At 43.4% G+C, this 18702-nt stretch overlaps 1 protein-coding gene across 1 annotated transcript in view; it reads right to left on the bottom strand.

Moving 5' to 3' along the window:
* ASZ1 (ankyrin repeat, SAM and basic leucine zipper domain containing 1) overlaps nucleotides 1–14443 on the bottom strand; it is a 61483-nt gene extending 47040 nt beyond the window's left edge. Inside the window, exons 1-4 of the mRNA XM_083366727.1 lie at nucleotides 14318–14443; nucleotides 12907–13006; nucleotides 5471–5593; nucleotides 3627–3738 (exon numbers count right to left, since the gene is read on the bottom strand). Of these exons, the coding sequence (XP_083222853.1) occupies nucleotides 3627–3738; nucleotides 5471–5593; nucleotides 12907–13006; nucleotides 14318–14416 (434 nt within the window). The 5' untranslated portion in view covers nucleotides 14417–14443. The remainder of the gene's footprint in view (nucleotides 1–3626; nucleotides 3739–5470; nucleotides 5594–12906; nucleotides 13007–14317) is intronic.
* Between the last annotated feature and the right edge of the window lie 4259 nt (nucleotides 14444–18702).

The raw sequence follows: 18702 nt of genomic DNA, 5'->3' as shown, positions 1-18702 counted from the left end.
AAAAATGTGCTCCCAGGGGTTTTCAATCTATAGCTCTTACAGACAATAGTTTTTATAAAGGAGGAGGAGAATCTCTCTTAAAGACAGATTCATCTATGGAAATAACCTTAGTACACTTCATTACTAGTTCTAAATAATCAACTCCCTTTTGCAGAAATACATTAACTAAATACAGCATTAAAATGATTTATTTAGCAACCGAAATAAATCATAAATGTATATTGAGACTTATCCGTGCAATAACAATTCCCTTTTGAAAAAATCAATTTCAATTACTATATTCCTCTAGGTCCATGACATCTGCTATAAATTTCCAAGAACTTATTCGCTAGCATAGACTAATAGTATGAGGAGGTTAAATGAAAACATCTGCTCTTCCATTCCTCTAATGCAGGGCTTTTCTACCAGTGGTACGTGTACCACTGGTGGTACTTTAGCACCTGGCGAGCCCTAGCCAAGTGTAGCAGAAGAGGGAACCAGCTAAAAGTGCTGCCACACAGACCTGCAGGAGACCAGCTGGAGTTGCAGGGCTGCAGAAGCCCCAGGATCGGCCCGCAGTTACATGCTGATTGGAGCTTCCAGCTCAACCGGAAGAGAAAAGGGGGAGGAGGGCGGAGAGAGAAGCTATAACAGGAGCAAGTTTTGGCAGGAAGAGGCTTTTTGTTAGTGAAGTGGCGAGGAGAGAGCAAGTGAGAGGGGCCTTTCCAAGTGATGGAGGAGTTAGCAAGCAAGCGAGTGAGTGTGCGGCCTTGGAAGCGATAGGGGTGAATGAACAAGCAAGTGGCCTGTGAGCAAGCGTGAAGCCTTAGAAGAGACAGGGGTGAGCGAGCGAGCGGCCTTGAGGCAGGACAGCCTTGGAAGAGACAGGGATGAGCAACTGAGCGTGCAGCCTTGGAAGAGACGGGGGTGAGGGAGGAAGTGTGCGGCCTTGGAAGAGACAGGGGTGAGCAAGAGAGCGAGTGTGCAGCCTTGGAAGAGACAGGGGTGAGCAAGAGAGCGAGTGTGCAGCCTTGGAAGAGACAGGGGTGAGGGAGGGAGCGTGCGGCCTTGGAAGAGATGGGGCGGCCTTAGAAGAGACGGGTGAGCAAGCAAGTGTGCAGCCTTTGAAGAGACAGGGGCGAGCAAGCGAGTGGCCTTTGAAGAGACAGGGGCAAGCAAGCGAGCGTGTGGCCTTGGAAGACAGGGGTGAGCGAGCGAGCATGCAGCCTTGGAAAAGACAAGGGTGAGCAAGCGGCCTTGGAAGAGGCAGGTGAGAGAGCGCGTGATCATGTAGCCTTGGAAGAGACGGGGGTGAGCAAGCGAGTGGCCTTGGAAGAGATGGGGTGAGCGAGTGCGAATGGTGAGGAAAAAGAGAGAAGAGGAAGAAGGGCCAACCAGCCTCCTGACCATCAAGGTCGTGGTGCATATTATTAAATATGGAGAAATTCATCATATGTTCATCAGTACAAAGGGAAAGTGATTCAGCAAAGGAATCGCCACCAAAGAAATTAAAACCAACATCGAATCGAAAATACAGTCAAGATTATTTGAAGTTTGGGTTTTATTTCCTGGAAGAAAACAATCAGCAGCTTCCTTTTGTGTTATTTGCAATGAAGTATTATCCAAGCATTCCATGAAGCCTTCTTTGCTCCAGAGACATTTTACAACAAAAAATAATCAGCACATCAAAAAGCCAGTGGCATTTTTTGTGAAGAAGAGAGATTTATAAAAGCCATGCTGCTTTTGTGAAGTCCACAACCATCTCAAAAAAGTGTCTGGATGCATCTTATGAATTGTCCTTGATAGCAGCTAAAAGAAATAAGCCTCACACAATTGTTGAAGCAGTTGTACCATGGTAATTGCTTCAATTCTCCTTAATGCAAAAATGGCTGATGCTATTCGTAATATTCCATGTTCTGATAACACCGTCCAAAGACGAACACAAGAAATGGATGTTATTCAACAACTGGTGGAAGAAATCACAGTAACAAAAAAAATTACATTTCAATTGGATGAAAGCACTGACATCACTAGTGATGCACAACTGTCTTTGTGCTTATTCCTAATTTGGACAATATACTGGAACACATATTATTTTGCCGCCCCCTACCTGGCAGAATGACTGGGGAAGAAATATTCAAATAATTGACAATTTTTTCAGTGAACATGGAATATTATGGACTTGGAGTGTAGCAGCTATTACAAGAAGAGCTTCGGGGATGATAGCACGAGCTAAGGCAAGAAACAGTTCCACTGTTTCAAATCATTGTATCTTGCATAGACATGCACTTGCACCTAAATGGATGAGCCCAGTGTTACATGAGATTTTGGGGGATGCTGCAAAAATAATAAATTTCATCAAAAGCCGGCCATTGAATGGACGTTTATTCCAGCAATTATGCAAGGATTTGGATTCTGAGCACATCACTCTTCTCTTTCACACAGAAGGGGTGTCAAGAGGTGAAAGATTAGCGAGATGAAATGCACCTGTTCCTGACGAATGTTTTATCACCCATAGCAGAAAAGTTTGAAAATGTCTTCTGGGTATCCTGCCTTGCCTATTTGGCTGATATATTTAAAAAGCTAAATGAACTTAATCGGTCGCTACAGGGCCATGGTCATAATGTGTGTTATGGAAGACAAAGTTGGTGCCTCTCACAAAAAAAAATATCTCCCTGTGGATAGGACAAGGAAAAAAAAAGGAAATATTGCATCATTTCCCAACGTGTCAGACTTTAAACTCTATTGTTGACACTGAAGGCATTGGAACTGCTATCAAAAATCATTTGGAAAAATTGCACACCGAGTTTGCATTGTATTTTCCATTCATGTCAAGAGAATGTGATACTAGGATTTCATATCGCCCTTCATTATGGACAATGTTGTGAACTCTGACCTTTCCTCCCCAGATCAAGAAGCACTTCTGGAATTGACGTCGAACTACAATTTGAAGGAACTTTTTAATGAAAAAACACTGAACGAGTTCTGGAGCCAAGCTGGAAAACTGTACCCGGAAGTGGGAGGAAAAAGCTATCATAGCCTTACTGCCATTTGGTTACACATACTTGTGCAACAAGGCATTTTCTTCATCAACATGCATAAAAACTAAGGAAAGGAATTATCTTCAGCTGGAATCTGACTTAATTCTATCAGTAAGCACTCTTCAGCAAGTGCAAAGATTAATGTCAGAGAAACAGGCACAGGTTTCCCATTAAAAGTGTGGTAAGTAGGTATACTTTATCACTTTTTTTCCTTTTTTTGACACCTTGCTAAGCCACTGGTGGTACTGGAATATTGTCATGTCCTAAAGGTGGTACAGTCTGTGAAAAGGTTGAAAAGCCCTGCTCTAATAGACAGACACAATTAGATGCAATTATCTGTATCTTTATGAATAATACAGAATACGTTACATATAAATACATTACAAATAGTCAGACATTTGTCAAATGAACTTGGGAGTGAGTGTTAAAAAACAAAAGATCTAATAAAGATAACAGTAGATATCCAATAAAAAGAATAACGTAATACTTTATTAGTTAATTAGCTGTATTCAGCAATCATTTTTAAATATATTTTCTCTTTCTCTCTCTTTCCGTATACATACATGTATACATATATATATATATATACATATATAGTGTGCTTACTTGCATGCAACATTAGGATTTGCATTCCTTGAAAGCAGTAGTTCTACACTCTTTAAAATCTGTTCTTCTGAACCAGATGCAGTACATGCGGCCATCAATACTGAATAATCATCTAAACAGCAATTGTTAAGAAACAAGTTAAATCTGTAGAATAAATCAGGCATAATAAATACAAAAACTATACTCATTACAAACACAATACATAACTGAATTGTAAAATGAATTTTTCATTGTTAGTCTCATACCAAGATTTCCAAAAACGTAAAACAGAACAGTTGAATAAAGCCAAGACATATCTTAGAATTTTATCTCATGTTAATCAACAAGTCCTTTCTGGGGTGCACGCAAACAGAAGGTAGAGACAGAGCAAGCTCTTGACTTTGTTCTCCTTTAATGGGTACATGGAGGTTTGCTACCTCTACTCGGGAGATAACATGCAGTCTTCAACTTACGATTGGTCATTTAACAATTGTGAAGTTACAAGGGATTCAGAAAAAGTTACTCACAAACTGTCTTTGAAGTTATGACTATTACAATATCCATGAGGTCATGTGATCACATTTCAGCTTAGAAAATCTATTCACACTTATAATCAGTTGCCAAGTACCATACAATCACGATTGCCATTTGCAATGTTCTCTGCTGACTCGCTTAGAAAGTCAATAGGGAAGCCATCAGGGAAGGTTGCAAGATGCTACTACTGTGCTTCCCCGAAAATAAGACCTGGACTTACTTTTTTTTTTGCATCCAAAAGAGGTACTAGGTCTTATTTTCGGGGGATGTTTTGCTTGCTTACCTTAGGACTGCTGCAGCTAGGCCTCCCATGCCCTGACACCTGTCGCATCACTGCCTGACTTCTGCAGCTGCTCAGTCCCTTGCGGCAGGACACTACATGGTATGTTGTGTTGTGGTGCCTGCGAGCGGCAGCACCATGTGGTCTCCTGCAAACAGCAGCAACCGCCAGCAACCAGAAGTGGACACGGGGGCTGATGCTGGTGTGGCAAGGCAAGTGTCAGGGGGTGGGAGGCCTGGCTGCCAGGGCCCTGAGGTAAGCAGGTGTGGGGTGTAGCTCCACCCCACCACCTTAGCTTGATTTTTATGTGTGCACCTCGCCCTACCTTGTACAACCAGACGGTGGGATGGAGTGGGCAAGGTCTTAACTAGCGCTTATTTTGGGAGTAGGGCTTATATTAGGTGTACACGTAAAAATCAAGCTAGGTCTTATTTTTGGGAAAGGTCTTATTTTCGGGGAACCATAGTACCTGCTGAAGAATTTCCCCTGTCCTACATCAGGGGTGTCAAACTGCCGGCTGGTTTTTTCATACTGAAGCTGCATCCACCCCATTGCCAGCAATGCAAAAAGAGTCGCGATACGTCGCGACACATCACGTGATGAGTTTGACACCCATGTCCTACATGCACCAGACTCCTGTGCTGGGCAGAGAAAGAAGCTGGGATCCTGAAAATCCAAACTTCATTTCTCCAGCTTGTTTTATTCTCAGTACAGAGGGGATGGATCCCAAAGAGCTGAACTTTGTTTCTCTAGCTATCAGGCATGAAAGATCAGGACAACACATGAAGTTCTAATTAAACTGACTTATTACTAATTACTCAATTATTGATTAGCATTATCTTGACATTGGATAAGGGTCAACAGAATTCAAGAGGGGTTGGACTTAGTCCCTTTGTGGCTACGTAGAGATTCTAGGCTGATTGGTCTTTTGACTCTGCCCTCAGGTTCTACCATTCCTTCTCACTGTTTCTTTAAATAAACATTTCTTTTTTATTATTATACAGAACATTTAATGTTACATCCTTGAAACTGTACATTTATAAAAACTCACCCTTCTCAAAGCTTGCATTTGCACCTCTACTTAGAAGGAGATACATAAGTTCCACATTCGCAACACTAGCTGCATACATGAGGGGAGTCCATCCAAACTTAAGGCTAGATTCTACATTTATGCCTGTAACATTTATATATACATTTAATAAAACATAAATCTGTAATACATATTCTATTATAGAATTTTACACAAGAAAATGGATTAGGCAGAGGTATTACGCATAGGGTCACCCACTATCTTACATATGGCTCTGCCAAAAGTTCATTTAAAAATAACCCACTATTTAGTTTCCCCAGTGATGCTCTGAATAAAAAAACCCTCAAGTTTCTGATTTCTATAATAGCTGTCTACTCTAGACCAGCCTTTTCCTTTAATAACTATAGGTTCCCAAATAAGCAACCCCTCACTTCATAGCATGTAAATACAGCAGGCTACCAACAAACCTGTGACAGACTGATTTATTTATTTATTTATTTATTTATTTATTTATTTGATTTGATTTGATTTGATTTGTATACCGCCCTTCTCCCCAAGGACTCAGGGCAGTGAACAGTGACATAAATATCAAAATGCACAAATACAGAAATTGAAAACAAATTAAACCCTAATGCCCAAATGCAGAAGATAAGTTACATTAACAATTAAAACAAAACCCAATTTGGGTGGCTTATATCTGCGTAATGCTGGCTACATTTAACCAATTATAAATATTTTTAAATATTTTTACACCAATATTTTAGTCAGTCAATTTATCTATTTTATTTGCCACCCATTTCAGGTTCAGGCAACTCTGATTTGCACTGCTGATTGATAATGAAATAATAAATATCAGATCATTCTGTCCTTCACCCACCAATCTGCTACAAATCATAGAAACCAAATGAGTAGAAGACCAATAAGGAATTTTGATTTCTGTAGTATCTGCAAACATTACAAAATTTATATTCCTATATAATTAAGGATAATATCCTTTATTTCAAAAGAGCTTTACTTTTTATAAAACAAAAAAGATGCCATTATAATATTCATTTATACAATTAAGTCAAAAACTACATTGTTTCACAGAAATTAAAATGTGTCGGCAAATGTAATTTACTGGTATGCACATTCACGGCACACTATCACAAATATTTATCACTTTCATTATACACATAAAAAGACAATTATTCATATAAAGTATCAAAACAGGAAAATTGAACTAATTCAATTCTTTAATATTTATAAGGTGGGTCATTTTAACCTAATGTCTCATAGTCAAGATTTCTGATTGCCAGAATATGTAATTCACTTCCATTATGAAGTGTTCAAGATTTCAGTTTCTTTCCAACTTAGAAAAAAAAGTCAATTCTAGTATTTGTTCTTGGAGCATATTTATTATTCTTTTTTTTCTATTATTAACCTATCAGAAATCTTACTTCATATACACCCCAAACCACGTCTTAGGAAGACAAAAACTCTTGGAGTCAGGATTTTAGTCCAAAAGAAATCTTTACTATGACGTGCTCGGTTGTAGGAAATGAGACAGGGCTTAATATTTCCACGATGTAAACCCTTATAAAGAGTTCCCGGTTTAACCCCCCTTAATCCCCATTTGGTCAGTCCCCCCCCCATCCTTCCTCTCGTATCATCCATCTCGTGGGAAAGAGGAAGTTAGGACCCTTTTGTTTATTGCTGACAAAACCCAGATGCTAACCCCCCCTTTTGTTTCCCCAGTTCAAAAGGCTTCTCCTTTCCTTTGAAATGCCTATTGCCGGTTCAATACACATCTATCCTCTTCTCTTCGGGAGATGACAGAATCCATGGGATATGTTTGAAACATTCCATTTATGAATATGATATAAATGGATTCTGACAGTCCGCTCTCCTTAGAAGAAAGGTGTGTCCATCTGTAGGGGGAGAAAAGAAAAGAGAAGAAAAAATAACATGTGTAAATGTTAACTCGGTTTGTTTGGATATTCTGTATGAAATCTCTTAAGCAGCTTTGGTGCTTTAACGTGGTGTTTGCTGACCCATTCATTTTCTGAGGAGGGGAGGTGTTTCCAAGCCACTAGATATTGAGTTGTTCCATGATGTCTCCTGGAATCCAGAATTTCCTTCACCTCGAAATGTTGTTCTCCTTCCACCATGATGGGAGGTGGTGGTGGTGGAATTTTTGTTCGTAGGGGAGATTGTTGTTCTCTCTTTATTAGACTGCAGTGAAAGATTGGGTGTATTCGTCTAAGATTTTTAGGTAGTTCTAATTCAACTGTTACTGGGTTTATGATTCTTTTAATTGGAAAAGGTCCAATGTATTTTGGTCCTAGTTTTTTACAGGGTTGGAGAGACTTAAGGTATTTTGTAGACAGATATACCATCTCTCCCACCTTGAACGGTGTGGGATCAGATCTTTTCTTGTCTGCCTGTGTCTTGTGTGCTAATCTAGCCTCTGTTAATGCTTTTCTGACAATAGGCCAGGTGTATTGTAACTGAGCAATCCATTCCTTTAGTTCTGGAATTACCGGTTCTTTTGGGGTTAGGTCAGGTATGGGGTTGAAGCTCTGGCCTGTGGCTACTTGAAAAGGAGTGTAACCTGTGCTGGAGTGAATTGCGTTGTTATATGCCACTTCTGCGAAAGGCAGCAGGTCTGTCCAATTGTTCTGCTGAAAATGTACATAACATCTTAAATATTGTTCAAGTACAGAGTTAGCCCTTTCAGCTTGACCATTACCCTGAGGGTGATGACTAGATGTCAGTCCTTGGGTGGTTCCTAACAGAGATAAAAATTCCTTCCAGAATGCTGAGGTAAATTGCACCCCCCTGTCAGATATGATGCGTAGTGGTGCTCCATGCAATCTGTAAATATGTTGTACAAAAAGTTTTGCTAATGTTTTTGCAGTAGGAATTTTTGGGCAAGGTATGAAATGGACTTGCTTAGAGAACAGATCAGTAACAGTCCAGATAACGGTGTTTCCGTTGCTTTCTGGTAGTTCCACAATAAAATCCATGGCTATTTCTTTCCATGGGGCTGAGGGATTCGCCACTGGTTGTAACAGTCCTGGCGATTTCCCTTGTAACCTCTTGGCCATTGCGCAAATTTGACAGCTACCCACATAGCTTTCTATGTCCTTTTTCATAGATGGCCACCAAAATTGCCTTTTAGTTAAGTGTAAGGTTTTTACAAAGCCAAAGTGTCCTGCTGATTTTGTATCATGGCACAGTTGCATGAAATTGATTCTCTGTGTGGCAGGTATATATAGCTTCTCCCCCACCCACGGCAGTCCATCTTTAATTGTGCACACATGTTTATTTTTCTGGAACCATTCATCACTTTCCAAAGATTTCTTGAATTCTATTCCAGTTTGGCTATCTACCTTCGGTTTCATTTTTTCTTGTGCCCTGGTGGTGACTGGTGCTGCCAGTTGTTGTTCCGGTACAAGTGGTTTAAAGTCAGTAACTCTTGTGCTGTTATATTGGGGCATGCGGGATAATGCATCTGCCAGGAAGTTCTTTCCCCCCGGTAAGTGTTTGAGAGTGAAATTGAATCGGTGAAAGTGTTGGGACCAGCGGGCTTGCTTAGGAGTGAGCTTCCTGGGCGTTTTTAGTGCTTCTAAATTTTTGTGGTCAGTCCAGACTTGGAAAGGTATTTTATTTCCTTCCAAAAATTGACGCCAAGTTAATAATGACCACCTTAATGAGAATGCTTCCTTCTCCCATATTGGCCATCGTTGTTCAGTTTCTGTAAGTTTCCTGGATGTATATGCGCAAGGTTGCAATGCCCCCTCATCATTTTCTTGTAGTAATACGGCTCCGACTGCTACGTCGCTCGCATCTGCCTGTATTACAAAAGGTTTGTTGGGATCTGGGTGTTTAAGTACAGGTTCCGCAGAAAAGAGTCTCTTTAGCCTCTCAAATGCTGCTTGACATTCCATTGACCATTTCAGAGGCTGGCTGGGCTTCACGGGTGACCCCCCCTTCGTTTTCAACAAATTTGTGAGGGGCATGGCTATTTGGCCAAATGCAGGGATGAATTGGCGGTAGAAATTTGCAAACCCCAGGAAACTTTGCAATTGCTTCCGTGTGCGGGGGGGTGCCCACTCTAGTACTGCCCTGACCTTCTCTGGGTCCATTTCGATGCCCTCTGGGGATATGCGATATCCCAGGTAGTCGATTCTTTCCTTATGAAATTCACACTTCGATAATTTAGCATATAAATGGGCAGCTCGCAATTTCTTCAGGACTGCTCTGACTAGTTTGATATGTTCCTCTTTGGTTTCTGTGAAGATAAGGATGTCATCGAGGTAAACCAGGACCCCCTTATATAGGTGCTCTCTCAGTACGTCATTAATTAATTGCATAAAGACTGCGGGGGCCCCTTGCAGTCCAAATGGCAATACTTTGAATTGATAGCACCCCATTGGGCAGTTGAATGCAGTTTTCCATTCGTCTCCTTCCTTAATCCTAATACGGTAGTATGCTTCCCTCAGGTCTAGTTTGGTAAAAATCTTTCCTTTCGATAGGTGGGATAGCATATCCTTCATTAGGGGAAGGGGGTATAGATTACATTCACTAATTGTATTTAGGTTCCGGTAATCTACAACCAAACGAAAGGAACCATCCTTCTTCTCCCTGAACAGGACCGGGGCGGCTACTTTGGGTTTGGCGGGCTCAATAAATCCTCTTTCTAAGTTTTTCTTTATGAATCTTTCCATTTCTGCCATTTCCCTTGGGCTCATGGCATACATCCTGGGTTTTGGGAGTTTTGCCCCAGGTTTGAATTCTATGGTGCAGTCTGTGGGGCGGTGGGGGGGGAGCTCATCTGCTCTTTCCTCACTGAAAACCTCAGCCAGGTCCCTGTATTCCTCCGGTATCTCTGTTAGCCCCTTCTCTTCCCCCACTGCTGCTTTTTCCTCCCTCTGGGTTGGGGGGGTGTTTGGGGGTTTTACGTTTTCCTGTTCCCCTTTTGGGAAGTTGAGTTCTGCAGTCCTCCAGTTTATCCCGGGGTTCCATTTCTTCAGCCATTCCAGTCCTAAAATCATTGGGCATGCCATGCCTGGGGCCACTATAAATGTTATGTCTTCCTCATGGGACCCCAGGGACATGTGGAGTGGTAGAGTGGCTAGGGTAGCTGGTCCCCCCCCTGCTATAGACCCGTCTAATTGACTGAAGGAGATTGGTTGTTTTAGCCTCCTCACTGGGATGCTCAGTTCCTCCACCAGTGTTGGGCTGATGAGGCAGCGGATGCAGCCAGAGTCTATCAAAGCTTTTATTTCATTGGCTTTTGGTGCAGAGGAAGCTAATATTGTTACTGTCTTAAGTATGGGTGGAAGAGGTCCACTTACCAAAAGTTCTCCCTCTGAGCTGTCTTCCGAGGTGTCCACCGCCCCTGCAGTGTAGGCCGGAGTCCAATCCCAGGTTTTGGCAGAAATTGTGGACTCTACAGCCTCTGTCCCCTTCATGGAAGATTCTTTTGGGTTGCCTTGAGACTTCCCCAGCTTTTTGGAAGATGGTGCCTCTGTTTTGCGTGGAGGGGCTTTCGAACGACATTCTGCAGCACGGTGGCCCTCTCTCCCGCAATTGAAACATCTCTTTGATTTTTTAGCCGTGGCCGGTGGGTTTTCCCCCTCACGTGTTTGCTCGAGTGGCGGGCGGCCCCATGATTTTCCTCTGCGTTGTCTTTTCAATAGGTCTATTTCCACTTCCTCTGCCAGGACATACCAGTCATCGAGATGGTAGGGGTCTCCCCGAGGCAGGCAAGCGTCATACAGGTCGTAGTTTAGACCGTCTTTGAAATGGCTGAGGAGGATGTCTTCTGGCCAGTTCAGCTTGCTGGCGATGGCTCGGAATTCTTGGGTATATTCGGCCACTGTTCTCCTGCCCTGCCTCACCGTCTTGATTCTCTCCCGGGCCTTCCGGTCAGCCAAAGGGTCCTCAAATCGTCGCCTCAAGGATGACATGAACCGGTTGAAGTCGTTGAGTTCTGGGGCGTTGGAGTCATGCAGGTTCACCACCCAGTCTGCGGCCGTCCCGTCCAGGGCAGATTGCACAATTCGGATGCGTGTTTTGTCACTGGGGATGTCCCGTCCGTACTCTTCCATGTAGCTGAGGACTTGGGTTAGGAAAAATCCCAGTCGTGATGGCTCCCCCTTGAATTTTGCTTCCAGGGGTGGGAATCTTTGGCTGGATCGTTGTCTGCGCCGCGGAGTGTATCGCTCCTCATCTCGATCCCCATCTGTGGGTCTGGGGGGGGTGGGTACCGCTGAGTCAGCGGCTCCTGTTCCATTGGACAGCCCTGGGGTTTCAGGTGTTGGGTCCCTTCCGTTACCCCTCCAGTTGCGACCCCAGGTGTTGTGGTTTCCAGCTCTCTCCTCCCTTAGTGAGCTCAGGGTTGTTTTCATCAAGTCAATAGCTTTTTCCAGAATCCGCTCTTCCTCACTGGCGTGCGGGGAGTTCTCCATCTCTTGTTTCCATTCCGGTTGGTGGTCGCTCCGTCTCAGGGTCACTTCTCTCGAAGCCTTTTTCCACTCACTTTTCCTTCCAACGCCCATCGACCACCGGGGTTTTTGTTCGTGCTGCTCCGCCGTTTCTTCCCAGGAGGAATATGATGCCTCAGTTTCCCAATGTTTCTGGGAGTTCGGCTGGGGGGAAGGCTCCTTCTCCGTGGGGCTTTCTTCCCTTCTTGCTTCATCGTCAGACATCATATTTATTTGCAAAGTCCCCCGGTAAGGTTCTTCTTCCCAGGTTGACTTTCGTTGCAAGCCCTGTCTAATGTCAGGGCCCACCCCAAACCACGTCTTAGGAAGACAAAAACTCTTGGAGTCAGGATTTTAGTCCAAAAGAAATCTTTACTATGACGTGCTCGGTTGTAGGAAATGAGACAGGGCTTAATATTTCCACAATGTAAACCCTTATAAAGAGTTCCCGGTTTAACCCCCCTTAATCCCCATTTGGTCAGTCCCCCCCCATCCTTCCTCTCGTATCATCCATCTCGTGGGAAAGAGGAAGTTAGGACCCTTTTGTTTATTGCTGACAAAACCCAGATGCTAACCCCCCCCCTTTTGTTTCCCCAGTTCAAAAGGCTTCTCCTTTCCTTTGAAATGCCTATTGCCGGTTCAATACACATCTATCCTCTTCTCTTCGGGAGATGACAGAATCCATGGGATATGTTTGAAACATTCCATTTATGAATATGATATAAATGGATTCTGACAAAGGGATAAATTGGTATTCTGGTCCTAACCTATTTGTTCTTGCCAGAAGACAGCTGTTTTCCAATGAGATACCTTCCCAAACACAAAAACCAAAAAGTAGAAATTTGATGAAAAAGTACATGGTAAGACCTTATACAGTATTTAACTAAATACAATTATTCTGTGCCTGGACAAGGAATACAGATATTCATTAAAGGCTGAACTTTCAAAAAGTGTTAAATTTATCTGGTAATTCATTTGTCATACCTGTATTTAAGAGTTCCTCAATGACAGACATGTTTCCAGCAGTTAATGCTTTTTTGAAAATTTCATTTTTATCCTGGGTATGCAAGATTTCATCTAAACACTAGATAAATAAAAGATTTATGCTACAATATATAAATGTACTAGTTCATTATTAGCAGAAGTGCTATATGAACTGCTCCATGAGTTACAACACAAGCATTTTTAAAACGAAATTCAAGAATATTTGATTCTTCTAAGATTACTTTTTAATCACTAATGTACCTTTGTACACCTGTATTTTTTGTGTGATAAAAAAGTAGGTGCACCGATGATTACTGTATACATTCAGAAAAGAGATTAAAGCAAAAATATTTGTTTAGCTAGTCAAAATGCACTGGCCAGCATTTGTAAAGAGAAAATTGGGATGAGATTCAAATGCCATTAGAACCCTCTCTCTCTACCTTTTTTGGGAAGGGAGGGGCAACCTTTGAGTGAATAATCTTGACTTCTGGTAACTGCCTAGATAAGTTCCTGCAGTTTTCTTGCCAAGATTTCATATATACCACTGCCCACTGCCATTCCTAAAGACAAGTGTTTGGCCCAAGATCACACAGTCCTAACCACTATACTGAACTGGCTCTTAATTAGAATGTCATACCACAAGTATAAGGCTGGTTTATCATTGCATTCAACCAATAGCCACTGCAATTGGAGTCACTCCTGTTTTCTTACTGATCTCAATGTCTCATTAGTACTGTGTGAAACTACTGATATCCTATAACAAAATTATAGGCCTAGTTATTTAGAAGAGCACTACTGTGCAGTGTGGGATTTACAAAAATGCTTAAGACAGCACAGTCTCTCATTCCAGAAGACAAAATATATAAAATTTGAGAAAATCAGCTTAATAACTGGACTAGTGTGATTTAGGTTTTTCAGTCTGAAACTTTGAACTGATACAATGCATTGGTCATTAATGCAACCAGTATTATCAACACACATACTTGTACATATGTATTGTACAAACTAAGCAAATTTGAGGGTAAATGACTTATCATTTACCTACTGTATTCCAAAATACTTATCACAATTATGACGTGGGAATAACATGCAACGTGCTCATCGGATTTAATTTACAATTAGCATGCACTAAATACCCTGAAAATAATAAAATCATGTGTAGCAGATAAAGATTTAAAATTAGGAAATGAGGAACCATGAAGAGCGCTGGATGATCTTGGGCCTAATCTATATTTGCTATTCTTTCCGTTCTAACTTCACCTTCTTTTCAAAATTATTACTACAACAAAGTTTTTGGAAGGTGATGAGCAAAAAGAAGCAACTGCTTGGTTTAAGCACGCGCCTTGGCTTCCCTCAAGGAAATCGAATCACTCTTTAATTTTGCACCTGCTCGGCCGTCATCGCCTCTCACCTGGGCCTGGGACATGAACCCGATAACCCAGCCATCGTCGTCGCTTTCACTGCTCTCATCTCCTCCGGGTATAACGCGGAAATTCGTGTCGTTAGCCATCCACCCTCACCTCAAATTCTCTAAGTTCCCTACCCACCGATACCCCTCGCTCAAAGAAGCATTCTAAGAAACGCCGCCCTTCCCTAACGCTTTCACCAGCACGAGCGCAGGCGCGGGAAAAAGCGCGGAGGCGGGAGAAGGCGCACAGCGCGAAGGAGGTCTCTGCGGTCACGTGTTCTGAATTCCGCCCATCGACGAAAAGAAGGTCCGGGAAAAATTACTTGGACCGTATTCGTTCTAACAGATGAGACCGTAGACTCATGCTGTTTGAAAGAGCTGCTTTTTAGGGTCCCTGATAATCTTCTGTCGAACTGACGTTTTAGCGAAGTTTTAGAATGTGCTTTGATGGAGAGTAAACCGTGTTTACTTCACTGAGACTTCTTATGTAAGTGTATAGGATGACTATGAACGTTTCTTTTCCCGAGTTCATTGAGACTTTAAAGTGTCGATGTGGTTTTCTTTGGAAGCAAAATAAGAATTACAAATAAATGTACATACTGTAGAATTGATTGCTTGGTAGTCCAACTCCAGTGCAAAACTAGAAAAACTAGAAAAAACAACGGACCGACTAAAATAATCTAATAGCAAAACGAACAAAATAAAACGTGCCGTTGAACATCAACTCCGGGCCTGGGACCGAAGCCACGCTTATGGCTTTGAAAGAATTGTACTCACTTTGGAATTTTGTGGTATTTGCAATGATCCACAATCTAAAGCATATTTCTTCAGGTATAACTCAAATGTATCCAGTGGCTCAGCTTCAAGCCTCCACTCTTGCTGCTCCACAACCCGGAAGGAAGTGTCCAGTTGCAGTGCCTGACAAATTCGATGGCACTCTGGAGATGTTTTCAGCTTTTCTGGGCCAATGCCAGCTCTTTATCAGCCTGAGAGCGGCTGACTTCCCCACTGACTTGATAAAGTGAGGTTTATGATATGTCTCCTCTGTGGTGCTGCAGCACTTTAGGGCACACCCCTGCTTGCCCAACCTAGTCTGTTGTTGGATAATTTGGGGGTATGTGTGTGTGACTATATCCATCTGAAGTATGAGAATCCCATTAAGACACAGACTGCTACCGGACACCAGGGATATATCAGTGAGTTTCGGTTGCTTAGCCAGGATCCAGCCTGGAATGAAGCTGCACTCGTGGACGCTTTCCAGGATGGCTTGTTGGAGGAGCTGGCCTAGGTCGATGTCCCCCCAGATCTCAATGGGTTGATCCATCTCTGTTTGCGGATCGACGCTTGGCTGCAGCAGCATAGGAGTCGTCTTGCCACCCCAAAGACCTGGGCAGCCCCAGTTGTGCGTGAGTCTCCAGCTCTGTGGGAGGAGCCTATGGAATTAGGTGCTGCCAGACCTCGCCTATTGGTGGCAGAAATGAATAGATGTTCGGGGGGGGTTGTGTTTTTACTGTGGAGACCCTGGGCATTTGGCTGCCTTCTGCCCCAAGAAGCGACAAGGGGCGTTCACTACTGAGCCTGCCCCGCAAAAGCCACCTCGTCTGTCTGGAAATGCCCTGAGCCCAACCTAAAAGACGTTTTGGGTTGGGCTGCCATGTAACCGTTATGTATGGCCATCAGCTGGCTTGAGGATGCTATTCAGTTTTATATAACCTCCGACCTGCATTTCCCCATGGTCTTGGGACTGGCGTGGCTCTGGACGCATGACCCGCAGATTTATTGGTCCCAAAACTTGGTCACCTTTCCAGTTTACAGTGTGTGGGCCACACCCGCCAAGTCTGTGCCGGCCAGGTGGTGAGTCCCCCAAGGGTCTCCCTGCCCTCCGAACTGGTGACTTATCAAGCTTCCTCCTTGCGTTATATAGTCAAGATGTATTTAATATTTATTTGTTATGTAATGTAGGGGTGTGGGTCTATATATATGTTGTATATAGTATGGTTAGGTGTGTGTCATGTATGTGTTTCACTTTGAGAGCGGGCAACTAAATTTCATTTTTGATGTGTGCCGTTGTGCCCACAGTAAAAAAATGACAATAAAGGTTATCTATCTTATCTATCTATGTGTTCATCAGTTGCCCCCGCACAGGCCATATGACTGCTCCATTGACTTAGTTCCTAACACGCCTCTCCCAGTGGGGCATTTGTATTCCATGTCGAACCCCGAGTTGGCTGTGTTGCGGGACTTTCTGGACAAAAATTTGGCTCAGGGTTTTATTCAACCCTCATGTTCGCCAGGGTCTGCACCAGTGCTCTTTGTCAAAAAGAAGTCTGGAGAATTGAGCTTTGCTATGACTATCAAAAGATTAAATGCTATTACTGCCCTTAATACTCGCTGTCCCTCATCTCTGAATTTCTGGACCGGCTCTGGGAGGAAAGAATCTTCATGAAAATTGGACTTGAGAGGAGCCTACAATCTCGTTAGGGTTTGGTCAGGTGATGGGTGGAAGACCATGTTTGGCACCCGGTATGGGCACTTCAAGTATGCAGTGATGGCATTTGGGCTGACCAACACTTCTGCATTTTTCCAACGCTTCATGAATGACATATTCTGGGATCTGTTAGATCAGTTTGTCGTGATCTATTTGGACGGCATTCTGATCTACTCCCCTTTGAGGGAGAAGCACCACCAGCATCTCCATCAGGTCCTGCAATGGCTCTGAGATCATCGTTTGTATACCAAACTGGCGAAATGCCAGTTCTATCAAATGACCATTGATTTTCTAGGTCATCGCAATTCTCCTGAGGGCATCGCCATGGAGCCAAGCAAGATCGAGTCTCTGCATAGTTGGCAACCCCCACGTCACATTAAAGATGTCCAGCAACTCCTTGGGTTCGCCAACTACTATAGAACCTTCATCCCTGGTTTTGCTTCCATGACTGCGCCCCTCACTCGGCTCCTGCAGAAAAAGACCTGGTTTCATTGGGATACCCCAGAACAACAGGCTTTCCAAGCTTTAAAAGAAGCCTTCATGAAGGAGCCCATCTTGAAACATCCTGACCCACAACAGTTGTTTGTCATGGAAACAGATGCCTTCGACATTGCCATTGGAGCAGTGTTACTCCAGGTTATGGCGCATGGCGGTGCCCTCTCCCCTTGCGCTTACTACTCGCATAAACTGAATCCGGCTGAGCACAACTACACCATCTGGGAGAAGGAGCTACTGGCCATTAAAGTTGCATTTGAGGCCTGAAGGGATCATTTGGAAGGGGTGCGGCATCAAATTGAAGACCAGATGGACCATAAGAATCTGGAAAGCTTGCAGACCGCCCGGAAATTGAACCAACGACAAATTTGGTGGTCTTTCTTTTTTGCTAGGTCCAGTTTCCATGTAACCTACATACCAAGTGGTCACAACCAAAGCAGATGCTCTGTCCAGGAAGCCAAAATCTTCCCGTATAGAAGATAAGCTTCTGCCCAGGACAGTTCTCCCTGTCGAGTCTTTTTCTGTAGTTTGGATGCCAATAGATGCACGGGCTCGGATTCGGGAGGCCGAACAGCATGATGCGTAGGTGGCTCAACAAAGGGAGGAGTTGGGGCCAGACTTCCCATGGACCATCACGGATGGACTACTGCACTATCCTGATCAGCTCTATGTTCCAGGAGGGCCACTCAGGGGGCTCATACTCTGCCAATGTCATGATAACCCGGCGGCGGGGCATTTTAGCCTGTTCAAGACACTGAACTTGGTCTCCCGTACTTTCTGGTGGCCCCAAATACGACATGACATCCAGACCTACATCACATCTTGTAGGGTTGTTTCAGATAAAGGGGCTCAATTTTATGGCTTGTTTCTGGAAGAGGTTGATGAAGGCCCTGGATGTAAAAATCTGCCTATCATCAGGACATCATCCTCAAAACTGATGGCGGGACCGAGAAAGTCATTGGAATTCTAAAGCAATATCTGCGCTGTTATGTGAATCAGCAGCAGAACAATTGGGCGGCCTATCTTGCGGTGGCCGAATTTGTGTTTAACAATCCACAGCACACCTCCACACAGATGACACCATTCCTGGCCAATGTGGGGTATCATCCCCAGCTTTTTCCCTCTCACAGCTCAACTCGCCAGTTCCTGCAGCTAATAAATATCTGACCAAGTTACGGGCTATCCATCGCTTGGTGCGGCGACAATTAGACAAGCCCTAGGCAGATTACAAGGTTTCCAATCGGTCGAGGCGAGATATGCCTACATTAACAGTAGGAGATCAGGTGTGGCTGTCAAACAGGAACCTGCTGTCAAACCGGCCTACCAAGAAACTAGACCACTGGTACCTAGGACCGTTCCCTATTGAAGCCGTCATCAACCCAGTCGCATATCGATTAACTTAGCC

The sequence above is a fragment of the Vipera ursinii genome (genome assembly GCF_947247035.1).
Source record: "Vipera ursinii genome assembly, chromosome: 6".
Lineage (NCBI taxonomy): Eukaryota > Metazoa > Chordata > Lepidosauria > Squamata > Viperidae > Vipera > Vipera ursinii.
This window is presented reverse-complemented; position numbering and strand designations above follow the sequence as displayed.